Raw genomic sequence first — 26,342 nt, forward strand, 5'->3', positions numbered from 1 at the left:
CCCAAGGAGCTCCGTTAGCAGGCGCCCCAAAGAAAAGAAAAGAAAAGAAAAGAAAAGAAAAGAAAAGAAAAGAAAAGAAAAGCACATTCTTTATGCCCCTTTTGTAAATTAATTGGACTGCTGATGGGAGGGTGACCGTCATTTCCAAGGCAATGCTTTACTCAGAAGTAATTCCCACTGTGTCCGGCAACTCACCCCAGAGCCTCCGTATTGCAGGCTTGCTCGCTGTGCATCTTCCCTGCCTTTCTTTCCGTCCAGGCAAGACTTAAAAAGCAGCTTAGGCTAAAAACACGCGCTGGTCCCGGGCGCATGTCGGTAACCGCACCAGTCCAACCGGTTCTGGGAGCCAACCGAATTTTCGAGCCGCGTGGGCCGGGCCTTTCGCAGGTAAGCAGGCGCCTTTCTGTGTAGATGGGCTCAGATAGAGCCGCGAAACGCAGCGTCAACGAGACGTTATCTCGGCGAGAGATGCCTTACCTGGAGGCATGGAGTCTTGCGTTAGGCGCAGGCGATTGCGGGAGGATCGCCTGCGCCTTCACCGAGAGCAAAAGACCAGGCGGCTTTGAAAAATATTTAAAAAACAAACAAACCCTGGGCTCTAGGAAATGAGATTGCTCAGGATCCCAGCCCAGTTCGGTAGAAGGAAGCGCCGCCGCCGTTAAGTGGAGAGGTGGGAAAACGCTCCGTTTCCACGCGCTTCGTTTAGTTCGGATCGTGCCCTGTAGGAGCTTCGTTTGTTGGCGTTGCGAGGCGGGAGGAGACGCGTCGGTTTCTAAATGTCGTTCACTAAGCTTTCTCCGGCTAGTGGTCGGTTGCCAGGCGAGTGGCTGGATTTTGCATTTTTCGCGACAGGAGAAACGTAAATCAAAATAAGAATTACAGCGCCAGCGGGCTCAGCCCCGCAGCCCAGAGGATGGGTGTGTGAAGCGGGAAGACCCGCGCGCTCCCCCTTGGGAGCAACCCCGCTCGTGCCTTGCCCTTTAAGCTAAGCCTAATTCCCGGGGGTGGGCGGCAGGTGAAGGAAGACCGCTTTCCGATGGGGGCGATGGATGTTGGCTCGTTCTGCTCTGGTTGTAGGCCGCCTCAGCAAGGCCTCTGCCAAAAAAAGTGGGGTTTTTTTGGGGGGGGGGCTAACTGTGGATTCCACGGGGAGCTTGTCCCCTCCTCCCCCCGCACCCCTCCAGCCAAGGGGGCAGGACAGGATCGCCCAGATCTGGGACTCGCACTTCGCGCCTTTCAGGGACTTGGCAGAACTGAGCGCGCAGCCCTTCAGACGCGTCAAAAGTCGCGTCCGTTTCTTTCCTGCGTTTTCCTTTGCGGGGCCGGGTCGTTTGGGGGGCGGATCCTGGCCACGTTGCTGGCCGCTGGAGCGTCACGGGTGCGCGGGGATTGCTTTTCTTCCTCTTTTATCTGACCCTTCGGGTCTGGAGCCCGGGTGGCCCGCAGCTCCTCTCCCCCATCTATGTCTGTTTGCGAGAGGCCTGCGAGGTCGGATAAATCGCCGGCGATGGACGCAAGAGGAGGCGGTGCGCACCGGGCCGTTCGCGCTCCCAGCCTGGGCGCTGTGAGCGGCGCGCGCGTTGCGCGGGGCGCAAGAAGCCGCGCGCTGCTTCCGAGGACGGCCTGGAATGAGCCGAGGGGGTGCGCTGGGGCGCGCTGGCCAGCAGAGGGCGGAGCGCGCACGAGGCTGCTGCTTCGGCGCTCCCAGGAGCCCCCGCAGCCGCGGGTCGGGGCTCAAGCCAGTCCGGGGATGAATTCGCCCCAGGGCTGAAGCAGTCGGGAGGCGAGAGCCAAGCCCTGGCTGGGCCGCCTGTTGGATCGGGGCAGGGGTCCGTCCCAGTCCGACTGCAGGCGACTGGCTGCCCGAACAGGAAACCCACAAGCAGGACGGGTGTGCTACACTACCCTCTTACCCATGTTCCCCAACATTTGCTGCACCGAAGGATGCTGCCTCTGACGCTGGAGGGGCGCGCCTCGCCATCTGGGCCAGGCTGGGAGTTCCATGCCCACCTTTTCCCTGTTTAAACACGCCCTGATCCCATCCTTAGTGAAACGCATCTCAGAACTACAGCTAGTGGATCTAGACGGCCGATGCAAAGAGGCTAAGGCCTATTGGATGGGGGGAAATTACGGGCTTGGGGCAAACTTGTGGACTGGCAGCCTGGAGCAAGATCCAAGCTAGGGATCTCGCCCTACGCTCGTGCACACACGTCTGAAGAGTGGCGAATGGAGAGGGGCACACTGGAGAGGTTCCAGCAGAGAAGGGATGTGTAAAGACCATGCCATTAAAAAAAATCACCCAACCCTCCTTGGAACAGGAGAGATAAAGGTAGATCCTGGTATAGATTGTGCGATGTTTTGGGAAAGGAAGGGGGACGAAACGGGGCACCCTTCCTCTCCAGCGCTGAATGGAGCAATGGCACGCACAACGAACGCCAGGCCCCCAGAGGACTGCCCGCTTGCAGAAAAGCAACCCCGTCCAGCTTGCTACAAAAAGCAGCTTTAAAATCTGGCCACGAATCACAATTGCGTGGTGTCCAGCTGACCTTACTTCTAGAAATTCAACTGTGCCACAGCAAAGAAGATTTAAGCATGCACACATACAACTTTTAATCCATACTGGAAGCGTTCTAGTTTGCCCCATTGAAAAGCCCCTCCAGCATGGAAGAGCTTAGGTGAAGAGGATATTCATTTTGCATTTTCTTTTTGGAAAAATTCCAGTCGCAAGACTGATGGAAAAGAAGGGGTTAGTCATTTTATTCTGCTTTAAATGTCTTGTTTGGAAATACATTTGTGATTAGGTTAAACCCTAATCAGAGCGAAAGTAAACAATTATCTAAGTTCACTACCCCCTTCCTTTTTCAGTCTTAATTTTATTTATTTAGTTCGGTCTCATGTTCATTTAGAAAGGGGGCAGTGAAGAAACTGTTATATGATAGTTTGATTCTATGATATATGAAGGAAATATTCTATCATCTATGAAGAGGCAAAGCACAATGGAAAAATAGGTCCTCTCTATTCCAGGGGAGTTTGCTTCTGTATTCGCAGCACAATCTTTCCCTGAATATCTATCCAGAAATAAATTTCACTGTTTTCATTGGAGTTTATCTTCAGGTGAGCAAGCAATTCTCCTCTGAATCCACCTATCCCAAAGCTATCCTTTGCACACCCAAGGGGGGGGGGGAGCACCAAATCCCTTCAAAGCCCCTTCTTTCTTCTGAGTGTCTGTACAGAGAAACACTGTACGTCCATCCCACCAGCCAGGGGAAGACTTAACTCCCTAGTAAAACCCTAGTAAATCTCAGAGCGCCTGAGACAAAGATATGGGGCTGGACCATTAACAATGCTTCAGCTTGGAGTCCTGCCCGATGGTCTCCCTTCGCCCCGTCACTCGGAAGGACAATCCCATTGATTTCAATGGGAATGGAATTCAGCCCCCACGCAGTTAAAACTAACTGGAAATCAGGGGGAGATAAAACTGAAGCCAGACCAAATCGTTCAGGAAGTGTGTGTTGGACTGAGAGGTTCCAGGAAGTTTGCCTTGGTCTAACCTCTCCTCGGGGTGAGGTGGAAGCTCTCTCCTGCATCTCTCCAGAGCTGGACCACCAGAAAGGATTACAGCTCCCGTGAGGCGCTATGGCGGGACTTCCCGCTCTCGGCTTGCGTTATTGTTCTGCCAGGCCAGGTCTGCAGCGATTCTATTCTTTTAAAAAACGACCAGGGAATAAGGCCCACCGAACGCCGCTGGGCTTCCTTTCGAGGAAACATGCCTGCATGGAGGGAGCCATGGGTTCTGCGCACCCATGACCTCCCCGAACCGGATCAAGGAGATCGGCGAAGAGCGCCATCCAAAGTGGATTTAGGCGGCGGGGGAGGGGGAGGCCAGAGAAATCCCCCAGCATTCCTCTAGGTCAATGCTGGGAATTGTGGAACTTTCTTGTCCAAACGCGCCTAGGATTGCGCTGTAAATAGGGTTGTCTGGAAACGAGTTGGAACGGTTTGCTCCCTAAAGAGCAAGGCCGGTGGTCAACGCGCGAATCTCGCCTCTTCGCTCCGCCTTTAGTCCTCTTTCCCAGCTGCCTGCCACCTTCGGACTTGACTTAATTTTCCACGAAAGCCAGCTCTAAACGGAATTCAAGGAAGCCTCGCTTTCGAGGGAAAGGAGAAGGCGCAGGCCGAGGTTATGTAAGGGAAACGCGTTCACATGTTACCGCGCCACCCGTTTCTTCGTCTGCGTGCTAGACGCTGCCTACCCGGCTGAAGTGACCCACGCAGCGCGGCCCTTGAGCCAAAGAGGGGTGGGAGCGAACGACGATCTATCTCTCCTCCCCAGTAAGCACGAACTCGGGGAGACGTGGGGACCCCCAGGTTTGGCACACTGCATGCGTGTGTATTGAACTCAATGAGACTTACTTCTGGTCGAGAGAAGGTCGTGCAGTCCGGTGCCTTCCGATGTCCCCATTTGCCCGGGACAGGGCGCAAACCTGCATCAAAATACGCACGGGGTCAGACTGCCTCGAGCTTTAGGGCGCCCTTTTTTCTGTAGGAGAGCATCCTACCAACGGATCTGTCTTCCCTCCAGTCAGGACCCCATAAGATCGATGGGATTTACCTCCAAGAGATGTAAGCGCGAGACACGGTTGCTGGAAGGTGCGTAGGTTTTCGGCTTGTCTTGGAGCGTTTGAAATCAGGGAGGGCTGCCTTCCGAGCAATAAATACCTCCATTCCTTGGACAAGAACCTCCCCCCCACAACCCGTGTGGCTTAGTATCTCGGCAGGTGTTGAAGACTGGGTTCTATTGTTAGTGTCTTCCCCCCACGCCATGCCACGCCACGCACGTTTTTTTTTATTCCCGGGCTACTAAAGGAAGCGATCCAATGCGCAAAGGAGCGTGGTATAAATTGTCATTGCTATGCATGGCAAAGGTTTTCAGAGCCAAGCCTGAAGCAAGAAGATTTTATTGGGAAGCGTGCCTGTGTGGGGGTGGGGGTCATTTCTGGGTCCAGAAGGATCGACCCCCCAAAAACAATCCCAAAAGGATTTTTCCGTCCTGGCCTCCCTCCAGCGGACCCTAATACACCTCCGTGCTCCAAGGCCTCTGAGATTTCTTCTACAAGCAAGAAAGCACCATTTTTAAATGGCTTCGATGATTAATAGGTGCCCAGAAGGACGGAGAATTCATCGTGGGGAGGGGGAACCATGATTCCCCATAGAGTCTGGGGAATTATGGGGTGCGGGCGGGGTGAAGGAGACAGCGTATTCCTCCGAATAGTCGTTCCACCACTAGCTACCTCCGATCTAGAGCATCTCCAGCCTCGAACTCTTCTGGTCCAGTCGCTTCCTCGTTTGGCAGCCTCCCCATCACAGCCTTGCGCTCTCACAAACACCCCCTATTCTTGAGCTTTCCTTCGCAATTTCACACGAGATAATTGTGCCTAAATCCGGAATGGTTTACACCGTGTGGAAGGCGGGGACTGGAGCGAGGATTTCTGCAGAAGCAGCATTGCTAAGGAAAGCGAGAGGGGAGTTGATACGGACTTCGATTTCTGGAACCGAAGCAGCTCTTAATTGCGTTTATGTTTTCAGCTTGATCTTAGCATTAAATAATTACACGTCCCCCCCGCCCCCGCCCCTTTCTACAAAGCAATCAACGGTGGAAGATGAAAAATTTAGACTGTATATCTAAATAAGCGGAGAAAGAAAACTTTTACAAAATTAGTTCAGCTTTACGATCTGTATTTTTCAGTGATAGAAGTAGAATTAAAAACTGCCTGGGAGATGGAGAAAAGAAAAGAAAAAGCACTGGTAGAGTGTGTGTGGATGGAAATATATTTTCGTATACTAATCGCAGTAACTTTAAATGCGTCCTTGTTCGCCTCGCATTTGCTTCTTTTCAGAAGCATTTTTGTGAAGTTTGTGATGCCTGCCTCTTCCTATATTCACCTCCCCCCAAAATAGTGTGTGTTTTAAGAAATGTCGGGCTGAGGATCATTTCCAGTCTTGTCTTTAATGAAAAATAATATTTAAAAAAATAACCAGAATTGGCGTGTGTGTTTCAACCAAGATCCGCCCGTGGGATCCTTTGGGAGACGGATTAGACCTCGGATCAGGTAAAAGCACAGGCCATGGGGATGGCAAACGGCTGGTTATACGGCAAACGACATCCGGTTCGTAGCAAGACCTGGTCCTGTTGCTGGGATCCGCACCACGGGTTGCCTTCGGGCACCACCCTCCCTCTAAGCTGCCGGAAATCACGCAAGAAGAACACTCAATGGATTGGATGCAGACGTGCTTCTAACCGACCCGCAGTCGTCGGCGAAATTTAAGTTAGTCCGTGTGATTTCAATGGGTCTACTCTAGGCATAAGTCCAGAATCCATTTGCACAGAAAAGGAAAGCGCCTGCTATTTCTTCCTTCCCCGAATACACCACAACCGCAGCCGTCATAAATTTTCTGAAATTGGAGAGTTTGCCCGGTGTGAGAGAGAGATAGAGAGCAAGAAAGAAAGAGAAAGAGAAAGAGAAAGAGAAAGAGAGAGAGAGAGAGAGAGAGAGAGAGAGAGAGAGAGAGAGAGAGAGAGAGAGAGAGAGAGAGAGGTTTTCGCGAAAGGATTCATGCTTTGGCTGAAACCGCTGTTTAAAAGAGGCTGCGAGGCGTCCATTCCAGCTGGGCCTTTCCGGGCCGATGGGTTTGGCCTTCCCAGGGATTAAGGACCCCCCCCCCCCGCCCGGAGACATGCACAAACAATTGAACGCTTTCCCCAAGGAAGTTATCACTCTTCTGGCAAAGGACGCCCGAGTGGGAAAGAGAAAGCCCTTTGCGGTCCGCGGACTCTCCCCCAACTTGAGCTGGGCTCCGTTGTGCCCGAGCGCAAACTTGGGCGCAAAGCGAAGGGGGGCCCGAACGGGTCCGGCGCGGGCTCACTCCCAACCTGCCTCCTCCAAGAGGGGGAAGCCCCGCCAGTTCAATTCCCCTTCCCGGAATTTCAGAAATGCCCCCCCTCCCCAAATCACCTCGTCTTAAACCGGGGGAAAGGACGGGAACCGTGCCGAGCGCCGCGGTTCAGCGGGATGGGGGGCTGGAGATGCGGCGGACACTAAATTCCGGGCAGGGGAGCGCCTAGTGCCTCCCTCCAAGCCAGGGCGCAAATCCATGAGACGTAACGGATGGGAGCGCAAAGGGGGTCGCCACTGACCCCTGGACCTGCTCTGGCTGAGGCTGACCCGTTATCGAAAAACCCCGCACGTGAGAAGCCTACCTTTGTTCACGTGTACTCGTGAGCTTCCACCCAGCAGCTCCTCTCCGTCTCCCAGCGGTAACGGCAGAGGCCCTTCTGTGTGCCCCAGACAATTCAGGGGGGCTTGGTGTCTCTTGGGAGCGGGGCTTGCTTGGCGCACCAAGGGAAGAGGGGTCCCCGTGGCGGGCCGAGGGGCCGTCGAGGTGCCAACCGCGCGCCGCGCCAGGGCGCACGGTTGGAAGGCCTCCGGGTGTCCCAAGCAGCCGGCGGTTCCCGCAGCCCCGGCTCGGACGCGCCCCCTCCCCAAGGCTCGCAGTCTGCCCGCCACTTTTTCCAGGAGAGAAGCGCAGGTGCCAGGGCCTGGAAGCGAGGCCCTCGGCGCGACCCCTCGCAGCAGGGGCGAGGTACCTACCTACAGCGGGGCGCGAAGCTGGCGGGGCGGCCTCCCCGGAGCGCCTTCTTGGGCTGGGCGGGCATCGGGGCGCCCGGTCTCTGGGCCAGGGCGGGGGCCACCGTCGCCTCCTGTCCGCCCCCACGCCCCCTTCCCGCCAGCGGCTGCCTGGAGACTTCACTCCTGCTTCCGACCCGGTTGCCAATCTGCCCCGCTTCCAAGGCACACGCGCCCACCCTTCCCTCCACTCGCCCGTTCGCCACCGTCCCCCTTCGTTCCTCAGTTTCTCTGTGCAACCAATCTGCGACTCTTTCCTCTCCTTCCCCTCCCTCTCCACCCCCACCCCCACCCCCGCGTCGCGTTTCGAAATCTAACTGTTCCAATAGCAGCCCCCCTTTATCTTTCCACCACAGGCTGGAGTTACCTGGGGAAAGTCTGCGCGTGGTCTGTACCTGACCCTGTCGCTTTTGTCAAGATCAAAAGGGGGGGAGGGAGAGAGAGGGAGAAGGAGAAACAGGAGGGTTGCTCGCCTCCCCCCCCCCCCCCCCCCCTTCTTTCTCCCCCCCCCCTTCTTTATTAAAATCTCTGTTTCTCTCCGCTTCTCTTTCTGGCTCGCCTCCCCTCCGCATTCTTTCTCGTTTCGCTCTTTTCTCGCTCCCTGTTTTGCGCGTACGCGACGGCACTATTTGATATCGAGGAAGCCGCCTCACCGCGGCGCAGCGATATTAGGAACACCAATTGGGAGTTCAAATGTCAGCAAGTTTTTTCCCCCTTTTTGGGAAAAGGAGGGGGGAGGTGGAACTGAGGCGGCCGCCGCCGGGGTGGGTGTGTTCCTCCGCCGCCGTTTTCCGCCGCTTCTAAACGGAGCGACTCCTGACTCGGGACTCTTGGATGGCACTTGGGTGCGCGAGCGCTCCGGGGGAGAGAGCGTCTGCTCGCGGGTGCATGCCGGGCCGGGCAGCCCCCTGCCTCGGGGAGGGCCTCGCCGCCCCCTCCGGCCCGAGAGGGCTCCCGGAGGCGCCGTCCAGCCAGCAGGTGACCCGCCCCGCCGCCCCGCCGCCGGGTCGCGATGCGGTGACCCCCGATGGATGCCCGGCCGGCCTCGGCTCTCGGCTCCGCCGCGGCGCTCGCCTCCTCCGCCGGCCCCCGCCAGCTGCCCCGCGGCCCTGATCCCAGCCACAGCCGGCACTAACCGCCTCCCCGCTTGCCCTCCGCAGCCGGCGCCCCCGCCCCCCCACCCCCCCATGGACGTTGCCGCGGGCCCCGAGTCGCTGGAAAGCTGCTTTAACCGGAGTTCCACCGAGCGCTCCAAGATGCTGGATGGGATTAAGATGGAAGATCTCCCGCTGAGATCGGGGCCCGCGACTCTGGGCGTGCTGCTGGGTGAGTTGGCCTTCCGAGACCCCCGGCCCACCTTCCTCCCTTCCCTCCTTTTCTGCTCTCTTTCTTGCACTTTCCCCCTCCAGCCGAGCGGCCCAAACGGGGACTCTCGCGTGGCCCCGATCCTGGGCGCGCTCGGCTCTGACGCTTCGGTTCCTCGGGAAATGCGGTCAGGGAAACTGACAGCGATCCGAGTCACTAAAGCCCGGAAAACGCTTTCACGCCCAGTCTTGTATAAAAGCGTTGGCTTGCGATAAACCTGGGGGGAAACTTCGCAACGGTTGTTAGTTTAGGCACAATTTGGCTTGCCGAAGCCGTCCCTTTTCTCTTTTTCCACTGGCAAACTTTAAACAAGGTCCGTTTTCGCCGACCACTGGGGCTTTAATTCGCATCTCCGGTGCTGGGTCTCTCTCTCCCCCCTCCCCGCTCCGGTATACCTATACCAGTTTTTAAAGTCTCGATTTCGTTGCGAAGGCTGCACAATGTGGAACTCCTGGCATGGCGGGGCGGCCAGCTTGAAGGAACTGGGCGGGCGGGGAGCTCCCTCGCCTCTTATTCAACCTCCTTTGCCAAGGTCCCCTCTTGAATCTCCTCTGGAAATGGAAAGAGTCGCGTGCAGCTGAGTTTCTTTCACGTCTGAAAGAAAGCCCGTAAAATAGCATCGTGTTTCTGCATTTGTCGCCCTCCAAAGCAGAACACGCGGATCAGACTTACGCGCACTTACACATCCTCCAATATGGCTTAAAAACAGAGAGGCGAAGGGCCATCCTTCGCTTGCCCACCCCCCCCCAAAAAATTCCAGGAACTTTTGATGTAAGTGTATGTCATTGGGGAAGCTTCGGGAAGTTTTGGAAAAGTGTCGTTTTCCATTTTCCCTCGAAAATGCTGGCTATTCTTGCGTTTGCAAACAGTTCCGGGATCAGCCTTGCTGGGGATCGCTCTTGGCCAGACGAACGCTTCAGGAAAGGGGGGGGGGGAATCTCCCTTTAAATTTCAAAACAGCGTGGTTGCAGCATTTATCCCCCCCCCCATACATACACTTTTCGTATCTGTGTGTGTGTTTAGTTGAAATTCTCCTTCGTGCTCCTGCAAAAAGAACGCCGATTATTTCTTTAAGGTGCCTCAAAACCCATCAGCTAATATTTCCGCCTCTCCCCCATTACTCATTATACATTTCTCGAAAGGATGGCACTCAGCATATCGAAGGAGAATCAGTCTTAATTTAAGGTCGCTTAGCTGGGGGGATCTTTAATCGTTTCTCCCTAATGCAGATCGCGAAGACTTGGATTAGATTCCCTTGATAAGTTCCACACACGCAGGCGAAGAATCATTTAAATTACTAGAGAGCCGGCAGATTTCCTTGCGATGGGGAAGCGAACTGGAGGGGAGTTCCGCACTGGCGATCCCCGCAAACAAGCACACGTGCTTCCTCCATTCAAACGAACACCCGTGAACAAATGAGGTGCATGAAGAAAGTGGGGCGCGCTGTTTCGAAATGGATGGGGGTGAGATGCAGCCTTCGTTGCGCCCCCTTCTCTCCGGTTCGTAAAAGCCGGCCGGCCTTTGGAGCTCCGGGAACTGGGGAAATCCATGAGCCCGGCTCCTTCGCCCGCACCTCCTCGCGAGTAACCCGGCTGCACTCGCCGCTGTCTTCCCGAGGAAGCGCCACGCCAAATGCTCCCCCAAAAAATAAGTAAATAACTTATATCACAACAATGGCTCATTGATATCCATGCATGGCTTTTAATAATAATGACCACACGCTATTAATGCGCATTATATTAGTGTTAATAATAGTATAATTATAGCAAAAATAATAGGAACGAGCGAGAGAAGGCTCTGCGAATCCGCAGACGCGGGCCTTCCCCGAGTTTCCTCCGCGAAGCCCTTTGGCTTGTGTGGGCGCTCATTGAATAACGAGGGTTGCGCGGCGTTTCGCCCCTGTGGGTCGTGTGAGTGGGATTCGCCCCTTTCGCTTCACACGGTCTCTCTCTCTCTCCCCCTCCCCCCCCCCCCCCCGCCCCCGGCCCCCTCTTTCCCCCCCCCCCCCCCCCGCAGGCTCGGAGTGTCAGCACCAGGCCGTGTGCGAAGGCTGCCAGCAGCCGATCTCCGACCGCTTCCTGATGCGCGTCAACGAATCCTCGTGGCATGAGGAGTGTCTGCAGTGCGCCGCGTGTCAGCAGGCCCTGACCACCAGCTGCTACCTCAGGGATCGCAAGCTGTACTGCAAGCAAGACTACCAACAGTAAGGACCCTCAGCGCCCTGCTTCCTCCTCCTCCTCCTCCTCCTCCCGCCAGCCCAGCGCTGCCCTCTCCGCCTCTTCCCACGTTCCCTCGGCCCGCAAGGCGCTCCCGCTCTCCCCGCGCGTTGCACCGCCCGGGTCCCCACCGGCTCTGCCCGAGGGGTCCCGTCCCATCCGATCCAAGCGCCCGCGTCGGGTCGTGCCCAGCGGGGGCCGGGGGCGCACGCCCCGCTTTTCAGGGGAGCAGCTCGCGGGCGGCCGTCGAAAGAGCGGCGCGCGCGGCGAGATCAAAGGGCTCGCCGGCCGTTTGATGCTTTCTTGCGTCACTGGAGAAGTTCTCTTGTTGCGTCATAGGGGCGAGGGAGCCCCTGCTTGCGTGGATCTAAGAACGCGGCCGCTCCAGTGGAGCCCGGGCCTTTCTCGGTGAGCTTCGTGGAAGAGCAGAAGGGGTCTTCGTGCTTGGGAAATGGGGAGCGGGGCCATCAAAGTCCAAACCTAGGCCCAGCGCGCTCGTGTGGAGATGAAGCCATCTTTGTTTCAAAATGGTCTGACTCCGGAGCGAAGCCCGTGGCAAAGCGGGAACCCCTTTCTAAGCAGTTCAAGCAAGTTTCCCAAAACGACAAGCTTTCGTGGGTGCAAAATAGACGTTTTGTTTTAATCTTATTCTTCTTCGTCCAAAGCGCGTTTGTGCGTCAAGTTAATACGTGCCCCTTCCTTGTTTGGAACTTGAAGTTTCAATTCAGTTCAGTGAATTTGAATTTCTCCCTGTCCTTGGCGCCTAACTTGGGGGTAAATCCTTCTCAGTTCGACCCGATTGCTTGCAGCTATTTCTTTATGCTGCCATTTCCCAAGAAAATTACTTGCAATAATTCCACCGACTTTCCTGAATTAATATCGCAGCAACCTCTTTTTAAGATTGGGTAAATGTGCTTGTTTGTGCTTTAGAAAGGAATAATATTTGTTTTCCAGTTAGCGACTTTTTGAAATAAAGTGCCTATAAGCAACCGTTGCTCTTAAAAAAAAAATATCTACCAGTGGGAAATTTTATACTGGCAATGAAAAAAAAAAACAACAAAAAACCAGGCAGCATTGCTAAGTTGCTTTATAAATTGCTGATAAGTTGCTGATTTGATTGGCAGAACTGGACTTCGGTGTTTTGGGTTGCTGCTTTGATCCTGAAAAGCTTTGCAGGATAAAATGGAAAGAAAAGTTTTCGACTGTTGGAAAAGGGCTACGGAGAAAATCTATCCAGCAAAACAAACTTTAAGTACTCAGAAGGAATTTGAGGTCAAGGAGGGTGGATTTTATTGCTGGCGAAATGACTGGATCTTATCTGTTTGGATAGTGTGGAAAGAAAACCCTTTCTCCAAAATACAATAAGAATAATAGAACTGGAGCAGATACTCCCTATTTTTCTGTGAGGTTGGGCTCCCCGCGCCTCAGTCCCAGGGAACGCAGTGAAACTGGGAGCTGCAGGTTGCTGGAAGCATGAACTGGGGGCCACTGGAGATGGGCGAACATGGAAAGGGCAAAGAGTTTAGGGGTGAGAAAGGTTTGCGCTGAATTTGAGGCCAGGAGCCCACGTGGGTGTGTGGAGGGAGCGGACCGGGGTGGGGTGGGGTGGGGGTCAGCTCCCTCCCCTTCGTTTATGAGAGCGAGATGCCCAGAGAGAGGTGACGGAACAAAGGCCTGCGTATGGCATCGCTGCTTAAAAACAGAAAAAGCGAGAGAGAGAGAGAGACCTCCTTCATTTAATGGCATCCTCAGAATCCCGGAAAATCGCTGCATTTATTTCCTTCCCATAGCAGCCCCTTTCCGCATCCTTTGCATGGGCACTGAAAGCATCCATCTGCCCCGGAGGGCTGAGAAACGATGCACGCTTACGCGGGAGTAAGTCGGACTGGGGGGAAGGCAGGCTCCCGAGCCGCATCTGCGTCACGGAAGGGACTGAGCGAAGTCGAGCGGAAGGACTGAGTCGGCCCGCAGCCCGTGAAGAGGCTTTGCAGAGCGAGGGCAGGCAGCTCGGCCGGGCCCGGGCCCGGTTGCTTTCAATGAGGCTGCTCCTGCGCGCAGTCGTTAGTATTGCTACTGTTGGAGTGGCGGTAATAATGACGATAAAACCTCCACGCGCTTGGCTCGCTTGGAGCAACTTGCCAAGCGAGCCAAGCCGCCAGCCCCGAGCTGTGGCGGTCGCCCGGGCATCCCTCTCGCACCGCTCGCCACCGGCTCCGGCTGCCCTGCCAGCCCCACAGCAGGCCCAGGTCGGGCGGCGCCCTGCAGCCGACGAGCAGAGCCGCGGCACTCCCCTCTGCACTGGCTGCCGAAGTCCAGGGGAGCGGGGGCCGCCCCAAACGGCGGGGCGGCTGTCCTGAGCCCCCTCTCGACGCCCAGCCCGAGCCCTGCGCCTTCTCTCTCTCCCCGTTTTTCTCCCCCTCCATCCTGCCCTGCGCTTTCCTTTGATTATCTCATTGTTTTCCTTTCTCCGTCTCTCCTCCTTCCTTCCTTCCTTCCTTCCTTCCTTCCTTCCTTCCTTCCTTCCTTCCTCGCTCTCCTTTTCTCCTCTACTTCCTCGGATTCCCCATTTTTGCTCCCTCTCCCTCCCCACCCCCCACGCTTGCTTTGCTCCTCATCTCCCGGGCAAACCTCCCTTGCCCCACGCTGCCCCACGCACTCCAAGGTGGGGCCGCAGCTCCCCCGTGGCCCACTGGGGCCCTGGGGGCTGCGCAGCTGTGCTCTCTTGCAGCCAAATGGGGGCCTCCCTCCCTGGCTACCTGGACGATCCCACAGGGGTGGGGGCCTCTTCTAAGTCCCCCCAAAGCCTGCCATGGAGCAGGGCTTCCTTTCCCCCATAGGGGAGACGAGGGTGCCCCGGGCAGCTACTGGGGTACCTCCTTGCTTCAGTGTGGCTCTCCGGATCCTGGAGGGAGGCCCAGGTGGCTTCCTTGCAAGGAGGCACCTTGGGGCTCCGGCGTAGGGCAGGCCAGGGAACCGATCCGACGGCGGCCCTGTGGACAGTGACGCGACTCCGCCAAGGGTGAACCAGCCGAAGGCCTTCGAGCAAGACGAGGCAGACCGACTGAGATGACTGGGGTTCCAGTGGGATGGAGGTTGGATCCTTCTGCAAGGGTTGCAAAGAGATCTTCAGGAGACCCGGCGAGGTCGGCAAGTAGGCTGGGGAGGGGGCAAGGCAGACCCTCCCTGCTTGTCCCAGATCTGTGTTGGCCACAGCGTGGCTGAAAAGGGCATTGTGGGTAACCCACCTCCTCGACACCAGGGAAGGCCACCTGGATCTGGGCTGAGATGAGTTTCCGGGGCCCCCCTTCCCAAAGGCCGGCTGCTGCATCTGTCCCGGGCAGCCTGCAGTCCAGCTCCCCTGCCTTGGTGCCCCGTTGGCTGCGGATTTGGGGAGCGAGAGACGGAGGGTATATCTTGCAGCGCCAGGGGGTTGCATTGCATATGGGGTGGAGTGGAGAAAGGCAGCGTGAGCAGTGTGAGGGGGCAGTGGCGGAGGTGGCGGGCCGGCCCAAGGGAATAGTGGCGGTTTTACTCCTGAGGAGGCAGTAAGTGGATGCATCCCCTTCCACCCTGTTTGGGGTCAGTCACCTTCCCTGTGCGGGAACCCCCTTTGTACAACTGGAAAAGCCATGCCCAGAGTATACCTCCCATTGGAGCGGGCCCTTTCCCTTTGGAAAGACACAGTTCTCGAAAGCGCTGTCACAGAGAACCAGAGAGTACTTTCCTCCGCAGAGAAAAAGCCAGGAAAACACAAAGTTTGCAGTCAACTCAGCCAGAAAGCAATCTAATGCCCCATCCAGCCTATGCGCTTTACCAAACAATGGGGCTTCCAGACATGGGCATTCATTGTGCAATCATGCTGCCCCATTCACAGAATTTCACCAAGGGTCCAAATACTTCCAGTGGTATCCCTTGTCCCCCCGCCCCCCCCCCGCCCATTTGTTTTGCTCCTTGCTCTTCCCAGGAAAGTTACTTTAAAGAGGGAAAGAGGGAAGTTTAGCACAATGCTTTTCATTGAACCCCCAGACCAAAACACATGCAAAGCAACCTAAATTAAAACCAACTTTGACTTCAAGCTTGACTTTCCTATGGGGAAGAGGTGCTGAAGTTTTCAAGCAAACTTATGCTTATGCTTAAGATTCTAGTTCTCATGGTGGTAAAGGGGTGTTGGGAAAAACACTCTCAAAATAGAGACCTATGGATTTCTAAATATATAGAACATCTGGAGCCTTGATGTTCCGAGCTGGGGTCTCTCCCCCAACTTCAGGATCATGGCAAAGTAACTGCCCACACACCTGTCCATTAGAGTCTGCGTGGTTTTGATAGGCAAAGAACAAAGAAAGATAACATGGGATGCCTGGATCAAACCAATTGGATGCACTTTTTATGACGAGACAGCGATTATGTCTATTTGCATGTGTGTGTACACACATTTGCACACTTGTCTATTTGAAGGTGGGGGTGACTCAGGGTGCAGTCCTACCCACTTGGTTTGGATTAAGTCCCACTGAACTCATGGGGGCTTACTTCTGAGTAGGCTGTTAGCACACGCCTCCGGCGCAGACTGGATCATAAATCCCTTTGTGGTGTGTCTTTCAAGAGCAACTCTGCAGCTTTTGCAGGCAGGGAGGCAGGCAGAAGTTTGTATGTGACTCGGGTTGGGTGGGGGTGAAGTCCAAAGTGCTCCTCGTATGGATCTTGACTTAAAAAAAAAAATCTCACAAGATCTGCACAGAAGCCACGTTGGAAGGGCCTTTTTTAGAAAGAAAGAAAGAAAGAAAGAAAGAAAGAAAGAAAGAAAGAAAGAAAGAACAAGCAGAAATCATTTGCATTTTTAGCATTCATGCATTGCAGATTTAGGTGGTTATACTGACTGGGGCAGGCTGGAAGATGTAGGCCTTTTCTGTCTAAACTTGCACGGAATCATGCAAATATTTACTTTATAGTAACAGTACTCATAATGCTCTGCAGAATTGGCAAGGTGTCAGAAATTGCCATGCACTTGAGAAAAAAAATCATCTGTGGTCCAAAATGTGTGTTTGGAGAGAGAACAGATGCATTTGCCCTTTCCCGCTATTTCATAATAAATGGAATTTCTGTCTATAAGTTAAGGATTCATCAACAAATAATCAGAAAGAGCTGAGAAACAGGATTCTTAGGATACAATGCTGTATATATAATTAGGAAGAGGACTACATCATTATCTCCTTGTGTGTTGTGTTGCAGAGAGAGGTTGTGTCCTTCACCTTTTTTAAAGAAATGGCATCTCCTACAGACCCATGATGTTCATTTCAAAATTGCCTTCTTGTGCACCGGTTTGTCTCCGCGCTGTCAGGACAAATTTAGACTGTGTATGCAGCTTGGGGCAGGGACCTCACGGCTGTACCCTGTATGGTGATAATCTAGAATAATGTTAGTTGTCATTTCCTGAAGATCCTGCATTGATTCCAAGCACAGTCTATGCGTCAGTGCGCTGCCTTGTAGCTCCTTTTGGGGGGGAGTAGCTTGGAGTGGATTCTCTTTCCTCTCTCCCTTTTTCCCTTCCCTTTTCTCCACTTCACGCTTGTCACTAAAATTTAGGACCCCTCTTTGTGCCCAGAGTGGGGTAGAACACGGTCCCTTCAATCGCTGCGACATAATATGACTGCACAAGTAGTGTAGCAACGAACAAAAGACAACATCTCTTGTTGTACATCACCCTTTTGTGTAACATTTAGGAAGTTTCCCAAAAGATCTTGAGGGGATGCTGCGGGTGGGGGAGGAGAGAAACGACGTGCATTTCATAGCGACAGCCCCAAAATCCTGCACCATGGAAACCGGGGAGTAATTGGTAACAAGACATGCAGTGTATAAATATTGCTTGGGTTGTAACTTTAGCCTCTGAATGGCTGGGGATTAATGCCCCTTTATTTCACAGTGACACCCCAAATGTGTTATTTCAAACGGGCCTGCAGGCTTACTCTGTTAGCTAAGGAACGTTTACTCAGCATTGAAGCTTGGCCTTAAAAAGATATTTTCTGCCAAGGGGATCTCGGCGATTTCAGTCGTGTTTAGGTCGTTAGGATCTCCCGTGGAACACTCCGGTTGGGAAAATCAAAGAGCCCGTGTTAAAGGGGTGCAGAAGAAATCTGAAATGGATTCAAATGACTTTGGATCTTTGGATTCTGCAGCAGAGCGAGGTTTCTTGTGTCAGGCAGACTGTGCGAATTTACAGAACATTTTGTTTCACTTTCTGGAATTGTACGTAAATTCAGTTGTAGAAAAATATGGAAGGCAAGAAAAGAAATCTAAAAATATGCATTTCTCTCCATAGGCTAAAGCATGAAAATGCATGTTTGGACAGAATGTGCACATTTTCAGTAGTACAAATTTGGACAAGGAGAATAAATGCAATTTCAGGGTTTGCAAAAGAAAAACTCGCTGTTTTTGTGAATACTGAGGGATGCAGGTCACTCCTCAAATTGCAGGATGAATTTCACAAAACCCACACACCCCTGTGTGGATGTCATGAAGAATTTCACTCAGTCCTGTTGTCATTCACTCACTGGCAGGACAAATTTTTGCACTATTCAAACTGCACATGCCTGTATGCTAGTGTGGAGTTAGAAACTGCAGTCTTTGTGTTACTGATGTGCAATTTTTATACTAGACACAATTCATCCTCTAGATAGCGTCTTTCCAAGGAACGTCTTTGGAGTAGCTCTCTGTCCCCAGCTGTGCCCAGACTTTGCTTTCCAAGGTGCAAAGAAGTGCTGCAAAATTATTTAGGAGTATGCCTTGTTTTAATTTTCTCTTAATTTTTCTTTAATCAATGAATTGTATTGATTAGTGGTTGGGACTTGGACCTGGGAGGTCCAGATTCTCGTCTCCAACCAGCCAGTAACCTCTGTGGGTGACTCTGGGCCAACCAGTAGTTTTTCATTCTGATCTACTGTACAGGGTTGTTGTGAGGATAAAATGGAGAAGAGGAAGACAGAATGAGCTGCCTTGGGTTCCATGCAGGAGGCAAGAGGCAGGATACAAATAATAATAATGATGATAATGATAATAATATAATAGCAGCTTTTAATAATGAAAATGTATCCTTAAGATTACAATCTGGGACACTTTTCTAGGGAAAGCTCCATTCAGTTGAGTGAATTTCACACCTCTTGGACTTCCTAGTAATTTTTCTTGGGTTGTTTTCTACTCCTTCACATGGGGTCCAATGTTCATTTTTAGAACGTGAAGTTCTGTGTACTATTAATAAACCTGAAATTTTGAATTGTTCATCAAAATTTTATTTGAATTGTAGCCATGGCAAGGGATAAGAAATGCTCTCATTTCTATACAGTCTCTTATTTTTGTTCTGCCCCAAACAGGTCTCACTGGGGGAAAAGATGGATCCAGAAGTTAATATGTTTCAAAATCCACATAAAATATTAGCTTTAAAAGTTGTTTGAAAGGTGTGGGAGGAATATTGTTAACATCTTTAAAAAGCACACAACAGATTCCAGTTTCAGGGGTTGGGGGGTGACATGTTTATTTTGGGAGCTGTAAACTTTGCTCTACTAAACAACCAACTGTAGTTTTTATGTGATTGTGTGTGTGTGTGTGTGTGTAGGGGGGTACATTTTAATTGGTAGTTAAATGTAGAGTTGTGTTTTTTTCTAAATAGTTCTTTTAGGTTACTGTAAGATGGGGAGAGGGAAAAAGGGAAATTCACAGCTGGCCTTGAGTTGATAGCTTTTGATAGCTTCTGTTTCGAATGCCTTTCAGGGTGGCAAAATTATATCCTCAGTTCTCAATTCAATTCAATTCTCAATTCACAGAGTAGCATGAGAATCTATTTATCCACAGTTCAGTTCCGTTCCGTTTTATTTGCCTGTTAGCCCTAAACTGTAACAGAAAGCCAAGATACAATGCATAAAATTGTTGAAAAATTGTTACAGATGGTTTGACTGCACAAATAGGAGGCAAAACATTTAAATGATGAATTAATTGGCTTTAAAAGCCTGTAATGAATCAACCGAAAAGGCTGGGATTGAAAATCTAGCCTAGTAAGTGTCTGTGTATTCACATATAACTAGTGACATTCATCACATTCAGATGTTTGGTGCAATTATAGAAAAGTTGGCAGTGATCTCCTAAAATGAGGAGTGTCGACTAACACATGAGAATGAAAACTGCAGACTAGGGCATCCCGTCTTCGAAGGCTGCTAGCTGTATTCAGTAAGGTTTTCTCCTGCGACCTGCACCTCTGTCCGAAATAAACCAGAGAATTGCCTATATGGGTTGTTCCTTCCTAGTCATAGGTTATGCAAATCGTTTTTTAAAAATTAAAATAAGGATGGACCTTTGCAAAATTCATCGGCTCATTTGCTGATAGTGGCGTTGAACCCACTTCACATAAGTGCTCTTTTAACGATGTGTTGTAATGCCTATTCAAAAGGTGGGGCCCAATCAGGCTGTGTGTGTGTGTGCGTACCCAATGCAGCTTCAGGTTATGGGGCGGCATAGGAATGGAAGTAGATAGATAGATAGATAGATAGATAGATAGATAGATAGATAGATAGATAGATAGATAGAGCAAACTATTTGCCATCCATACAGGGACACCAATCAGTTAAGGTCTCTTCAGATATCATCAGAGCTTTTCTAATTGGGTATGGGAGCAAAGGCAGGAAAGCCGGTGGGGGGGCGTTGGGGGAGCGGGTTCTAAGGCCAAAGAAGAATAAAAAGATATCAACATGTTGGTCTTTTGTTCGGTCACAGCACCTCGCTTGACACGACAAGCTAACCTGCTGTGTCTGCGGCTTTGGTCGGACAGCAGAAAACACCAGCGGGGGGGAGGGTGAGGGGGCAGTGAAAAGACACAGTAAATCACTGCCTCCCCCATTCCGAATTTGCAAAATGTCACCATGTGCACTGGAGGATACTCTTTTCCAGAGTCCCCTTGGCGTCTCCGCATGGCGTTAGACTTTATAACACGGCACACATCTTCTTATGTCCCTTTTGCATTCACACTGGAAGTTTGGGATTTGGTCTGGGGAAAGATGTGTCTGGGATGCTGGTGTTGGTTTAGGACGGACTGCAGGCTTTGCAACCTCTGGAGCAGAATGTGAATTTAAGGCCCGACGAGCGTGTGGCTGAAATGTTCGGTTCCGGTGGGAGGGTGGCAGTGCTCATTTCAGTAGATCCTGTTGAAATGCGTGGGCCTCACACTTTTGCAATCCATCATAAATGCGTTTATTCAGTAGCGAGGCTGACAAAGAATGTAGAATCCACCCTTGGGCACTTTGGTCAGTTGTGCTCGGTGCTGGATTGTGTCTTGCAGTGGCCAACAGTGGCCTTAACACAGTTGCCTTAATTTTCAGCAGTGCTTTTTCATGACTGAAGCGGACGTAGAGGTAAGGCCATGGCAACAAGCTTAATTGATAGATCAATCAACCTAAACGATAGTTGATTAACTGACCGGATGGCCACTCTTTAGCAGGAAAGAAGGTTCTACTCAACTCGAGAGGGCTTGTTTCGGCAATGGCAGGAGTGAGATGGGTGCAGAACTTTTAGGTCCACAAGAGAATCCCACTTGCCTTTGTGAGAATATACTCCTCTGTAGAATGGAGGTTGGATTAAGGTTTTGCTCCTAATCTGGTTTAACGGAGCCCATCAAGCAAAGCATTAGCTGCACATATTGGCTTAAATATATGCTCTGTTGGACTCAATGAGCTAAAATTATATATGGATATGTTTTAAGATCTGGAAGGGGCCATAGTCCTTTTGAATCATATATGAGAAAAAATCAAATTTAAAACTGAAAGAAAGAAAGTGAGGAGAACACTGCTATGTTTTAAAAGTAATTGTAGCTTCCTGCCCTCCCCTACACTTTTTAATAAGATTAAAAAGAGAAAGAGGGGCTTTTATTTTTTTCCTGTGCAATAAAGCAAGCGTGCATTGTATTTCTGCAAATGACTGGGGAATAATAATTATGACTGCCATTCTGTGCGTGCTTGTGAGGGCACAAATACCACTGCAGTTAGCAAAGGAACATATTTAGAAGCACACTGTAAATAAACTGGATGAAAGCCAAGTTTTCCAGCTAGGGAAACATGTTGGCCTACAGATCCTGGAATCCATAAAGTTTTCTGCTGGAATATTGTTGCTCCACCTGGATAATTTTAAGGGAGGCGAGAAAGAAAAGTAAAAAAACCCCAGGGTGTACAAAATGAAACTTTGCTTGAACGGGTTCCTTTGCAAAATAATGAAGTAGGTTATTGGGAGCTGTTTGGAATGCTAGTGAATGGAATGCAGGTGGCGAGATCAAAGGTGTATGAAAAATACAATTTATTACCCGAATTTCACTCCCACATCTGTGAGATTCTCAGATAGTATCAATCCCAGATCAAGGGCTTCTATGCAGGGTGCCTCCGATCCAGTGGCAGGAGCCGTAAGCAAGAAGCGTGAGCTTTTGCAACCCATGGGGAACTCGTGTGCACGAAATCTGCCTTCCCTAGCAAGCTGTGCACCCATTTGCTGGGTGCAAGCCGCTGCTTTCCCCTGTGGTGCCTGGACCGAGACACAATGGCTGTAGCCCTTTCCCTAGCAAGCTTAGGGGAAAATGAGTTGAAAGTAGGTGTAATTTGCAGAGTTTTAGCAGCCGCCTTTCCCTACAGCAGGGTGGAGGAATTCATGGGCCTCTGGAGGACATGGCACTACAGCTCCCATCAGCCTTAGCCTCGCTGCAGTCCAGCAGCTTCTGCAGGGCAGACATCCCCCTCCCCTGGTCTGGGAGCAGACGTGTCAAATTATCCTCTGTTAAAATTAGCTTAAGTACAATTGTGTTCCAACTTGTGTACATTTGCACAAATGTGAGATACCCGGGAAACTTGCTTGTCACTTGTGATGCAGCCCTTAGTCCCAATAAAAGATATTAGATCATAATTACTGTTACCTCTGCCAGCCGTTCTAATGGGCCAGTCATGGCCCAAGTGGTCATTTTGGACAATGCACAAAGGCATAATTTAATGCTTGGATTTTGTATCTCTTCCTCTCCTTTATTCCTGATCTTACATAGGTGCTACTTGGAAGTACGTCCCACTTTATTGCATGGGATTTAGGGCTGAGTAAAATGCACACATGTTTGCAGCTGTAACGCACTATTATTTCTCTCCCTCCTGAACATTTATTTATTTATTTATTTATTTGGGATATTTCTAGCTTGTCCAATCACTCTTCATCTCTGGATGGCTCACAACAGAATCAATAAATACAACAATATAAATATCATAAATACCCCAAGCTAAATAACCTACGACTGAAATAAAAATAATTAAAATCTAGTTAACATTAAAATATTGGGTGAATAAAAAGGTCTTGACTCGGCACCGAAAAGCATATAATGACGGCACTAGGCGGACCTCTCCAGGGAGTGCAGTCCATGAATATACTGAAATATATTCTGATCCAAGCCCAGTATAGGTTTCTTCTTGGGAAAAGGAGTAGACTATGGGAATTTGTATTTTAGAAAGCAAAGGGAACATCCCTTGCAAAAAACCAGAGTTTGTCTCTCGCCTTTTCCTTTTCCTTAATAAAGCCCCCTAGAATCTAAACAGCAGTGTGTGTTGTGTTAGTCATCACTCATCAGTTAAAATGGGTTTTCACTGATTCTTTGATCAGCTGATACGAATGTCGTTGCTAATATGCATGGAACAGACACAGGCGTAGTCATGGAGGCTGTTTTTGAAGACCCTTTGTGATGCGGGTTGGGGCTTTTCTGGTTGGCTTGCCTTGGCCACAGGAGTGGGCAGAAGGACCTGTTGGCTGTTCTCCAGGCAGTCAGTGGTTGACTGACACACAGCTGCTGATCTCCAGTTGTTTTTCAACATCCACAAAACAAAATGGCGTCCAGCAGCCCTAAATTATCTTGCGGAAATGTAGAAAACATGGGAGTAAGTGGACGTAGAATTTCAGGGAGGAATAGTGGCCTTTCATTGAGTACTGGCCCATGAAACACATTCCTGGGCTCTGAATTCTTGAACTCCACATTTACAGAACTCAGACTTCTGGAAAGCAAGACCGATCCCACGCAGTTGAGGCCTTCTCAGCCATATTTGAATTTTGGATTTTGGATCCTCGTGCCGGCTTTCTCTTTGCCGTCGCCACTCAAGAGTCCGAAAGGCCTTCCAAGGAAATTAACCTGGCTCAAGTTCACAGGTCCACAGGTCCAAGTTCATGCAAATTGTGGCCGCAGATGTTTTGGCTGAGATCAGCCATCAGTGGCAGGGCCAGTGCTGAAGCACTGTGGGAGAGGCAGGGAGAAACGAGTTGTCCAGCTGAGATGGCCGACTCGGCTGTAATGCCAGGTTCCTGCTAACGTCCGTCTCAGCTGCTGTATGAAGGGTGGCAGGCCAGTGTCTTGAGCCAGTGGGTCAGCTGTGGCTTTTGAACTGTGGGCAGATGTTGGTGATCCTCCCACCTCTTTCCTAAATGTTAAACTTTCACCTCTGGGGAAAAACTGGACCTTTACTCCTTCTCTTCCTGCTCCCACCTCCCCCAAACTGAGCTGCAAAGGAAAGTCTTCTGTGCAAGCTCTTCACCAGGACAGGCCCCAGGGCTGAAATGGTGGCCATGTGCCCCAGAAAGCAGCCACGAATGTTGCAGGTCCATGCTCTGGGTGCCACGTGGCTCCCCCTGCATCCAGCTGTCCTCCTGTACAGAGGGCAACGCTTTCGTGATGGCCTGCCCTATTTATCCCATTTAATTGGGGTTTAGAACCCGTTGCCCATCCATGTGTGGCATTCGACCCCTCGCTGCCCAAACTGGTCTTTCAGGAGATGCTACTGGCCAAGTGGCTCCTACTCCGGGGGCTGAGAGCTGGTGAAGCTGCAACTGAGGTGATGGAAGGAGAATGAGGATACGCCGCAGCACAGTTCTCCCTGGGTCTGCGGTCCTGTGCCTCCCTCCACCTGCAGGGACCCCCCATAGCTGTGGGAAGGCTGCATCTGTACTGCAAAACTGCATAGGCATATACCTGAGTACACATGTAGATGCATATAGAAAATCAGGACTGGAAGACCGTTGTTGCTGTTCAAACATTTCAGGGACGTAGATGTGGGTCTATGGGCTGGCAGGGGAGGGATAGAGAAACATGAGTTAAGTCCTTCCCTGTGGAATATCTTAAAAGGCACACTATACCAGAGCTGGGCCTGGGTTTAAAATCACCTAGCTCTGCCCCCTTGCAGAAAACAGCTTGTGGGTTTGGTCTACCCAGTGTGCAAGGTTGTTAAAGTTGTGGTTTTTACCCTAGCCTCTGCTCTGCGTAACACAGAGTGGGAGAATTGGGAATAAGGGAAGAGAAGGCTTTGCAGTTCTTGAAGAGCAGTGTGGTGTAGTGGTTTGAGTCTTGGACTGGGATTTGGGGTATATGGATTCTAGTCCCTGCTCCGCCACAATGCTCATTGGTGACTTTGTGCCAATCACAGACTCTCAGCCTAACCAACCTATCCCTAGATTTTGGGAATTACAACTCCCATCAGCCCTAATGATTAGCTAGTAGAACTTGCAAGCCAAAACTTCTGGAAGGACCCAGGATGAGAGAGTCCACAGAGAGCCCAAATATGGGCAATTGCAGCAGCAAACAAATTGAGATAAATTGCTATTATTAACCATAGGGCTAGGCCTTCTCAGTAGTGGTCCCGCACTGGTGAATTTCTCCCAAGAAGCAGTTTTTCCTCATCCCATTGACCCTTAAGAGAGTTCCTCTTTTTATCAACTGCCGTGTTTTGATTCATCGGTACTGCTCTTTCTAAAGAGAGCATAATCTGTCTGTCATTGATCATCAATTATCTGTCAAGAATTTTCCTCTACACCAGCTTGTCAGGACAATATATTCAGAAAGACACTCTTAAAATCCTGAAATCAACTGACGGATAGAAGGGCTAAGGGGGCCATTTCTGCCCTGCCCAGAAACGAAAACAAGGCAAAAGGAGATGCGGAATTGTAAAAAAGTACATTTGCAAATTTGTTCTCTCACCGTGTGTGTTTATTTGGAAACACGTATGCTCTGCCTTTCCTCTCGGGAGCTGGAGGTGGCTAACGAGAGAACTTTAACAATGAAAAACGTTGTTGCAACCCACCGTGGAAATCTCTAAAAATGAAATGGAGGAAGCACCAGGAGAAGATCAGAACTGCAACAGCAGTCAAAGTATTGCAGTTGAGAAGGAGGGAGGGAGGCAGAGATATTTAAAACATAAAATAAAAATTCCACAGTAAAAACTTTCCTAAAAGGGGGGGGGGGCTCTTCACCTGCTTCTAGAAGGTCATTCATGGTTTAGAAAATTCGGAATTTAAATAGGAATGCAGTACGTCTCCCCACGGTAGGTAAGGCGATGAGAGGCACAGCTCTGCAAGGGGTTTTCGTCTTTAAACCAGACGCGAACCAGACAGCCCTGCAAACAGTGGATGCCTTCAAAAAGCCCCGTGCTCTGCCGAAAAGGATGCACGGCACTTTAGCAATTGCCGGAGCTCAAATATATTCAGCAGCGTCTCCTGTCTCGATAGAGGGGAATGAAAGGAGAAAGGGTCTACAAACGTTTTCCCCTGTGCCTGCCTTGCTTTTCTGCAGTCAAGATATTTGCATTCGCCCCCAGTTCTCCCTGGGAAAATAACAGCTCTCCTTCATCGGGACAGCAGCCCTATTCTGCTACTGTATCTGGAACAGCTACTTGCTGGCCCTTTCTTAGCCCGGCCACCCTCAAAAGCAGGGGGCAATGGCTTGTGTGGCTCTATTCCTTGCTCCCAGTGTGACTGTGACGGCACCGACTCTTTTGCACCATAACCTGAGCTTGCTTTTTAGTAAACAGTGTCCATTTAGGTTTAGACATTCTGGAATATTATATCTGTAAAAATGGCTTTGACAACTCAGACCCAAACAATGCATTCATTCTCTTTCTTTTCACACCAAGGGGCATTGTTTGAATGAGATTCTCTCTCTCTCTCTCTCTCTCTCTCCCTCCCTCCCTCCCTCACACGCACGCCTCCAAACCTATTGCAACGATCTATCAAGAAGACCATCAACTGTTTCCATGGGCTTTGTCCC

The 26,342-nt window shown here is 51.1% G+C and overlaps 1 protein-coding gene across 3 annotated transcripts in view; it reads left to right on the forward strand.

Moving 5' to 3' along the window:
* The first annotated feature begins 8,872 nt into the window (after positions 1–8,872).
* Positions 8,873–26,342, forward strand: part of LMX1B (LIM homeobox transcription factor 1 beta) — a 164,097-nt gene continuing 146,627 nt past the window's right edge. For all 3 annotated transcript variants that reach the window (XM_044439992.1, XM_044439990.1, XM_044439993.1), the window contains exons 1-2: positions 8,873–9,011; positions 11,067–11,253. In XM_044439992.1, coding sequence (XP_044295927.1) covers positions 8,873–9,011; positions 11,067–11,253 — 326 coding nt within the window. The remainder of the gene's footprint in view (positions 9,012–11,066; positions 11,254–26,342) is intronic.

The sequence above is a fragment of the Varanus komodoensis genome, unplaced genomic scaffold, assembly GCF_004798865.1.
Source record: "Varanus komodoensis strain SLA01 unplaced genomic scaffold, ASM479886v1 scaffold36, whole genome shotgun sequence".
Taxonomy (NCBI): domain Eukaryota; kingdom Metazoa; phylum Chordata; class Lepidosauria; order Squamata; family Varanidae; genus Varanus; species Varanus komodoensis.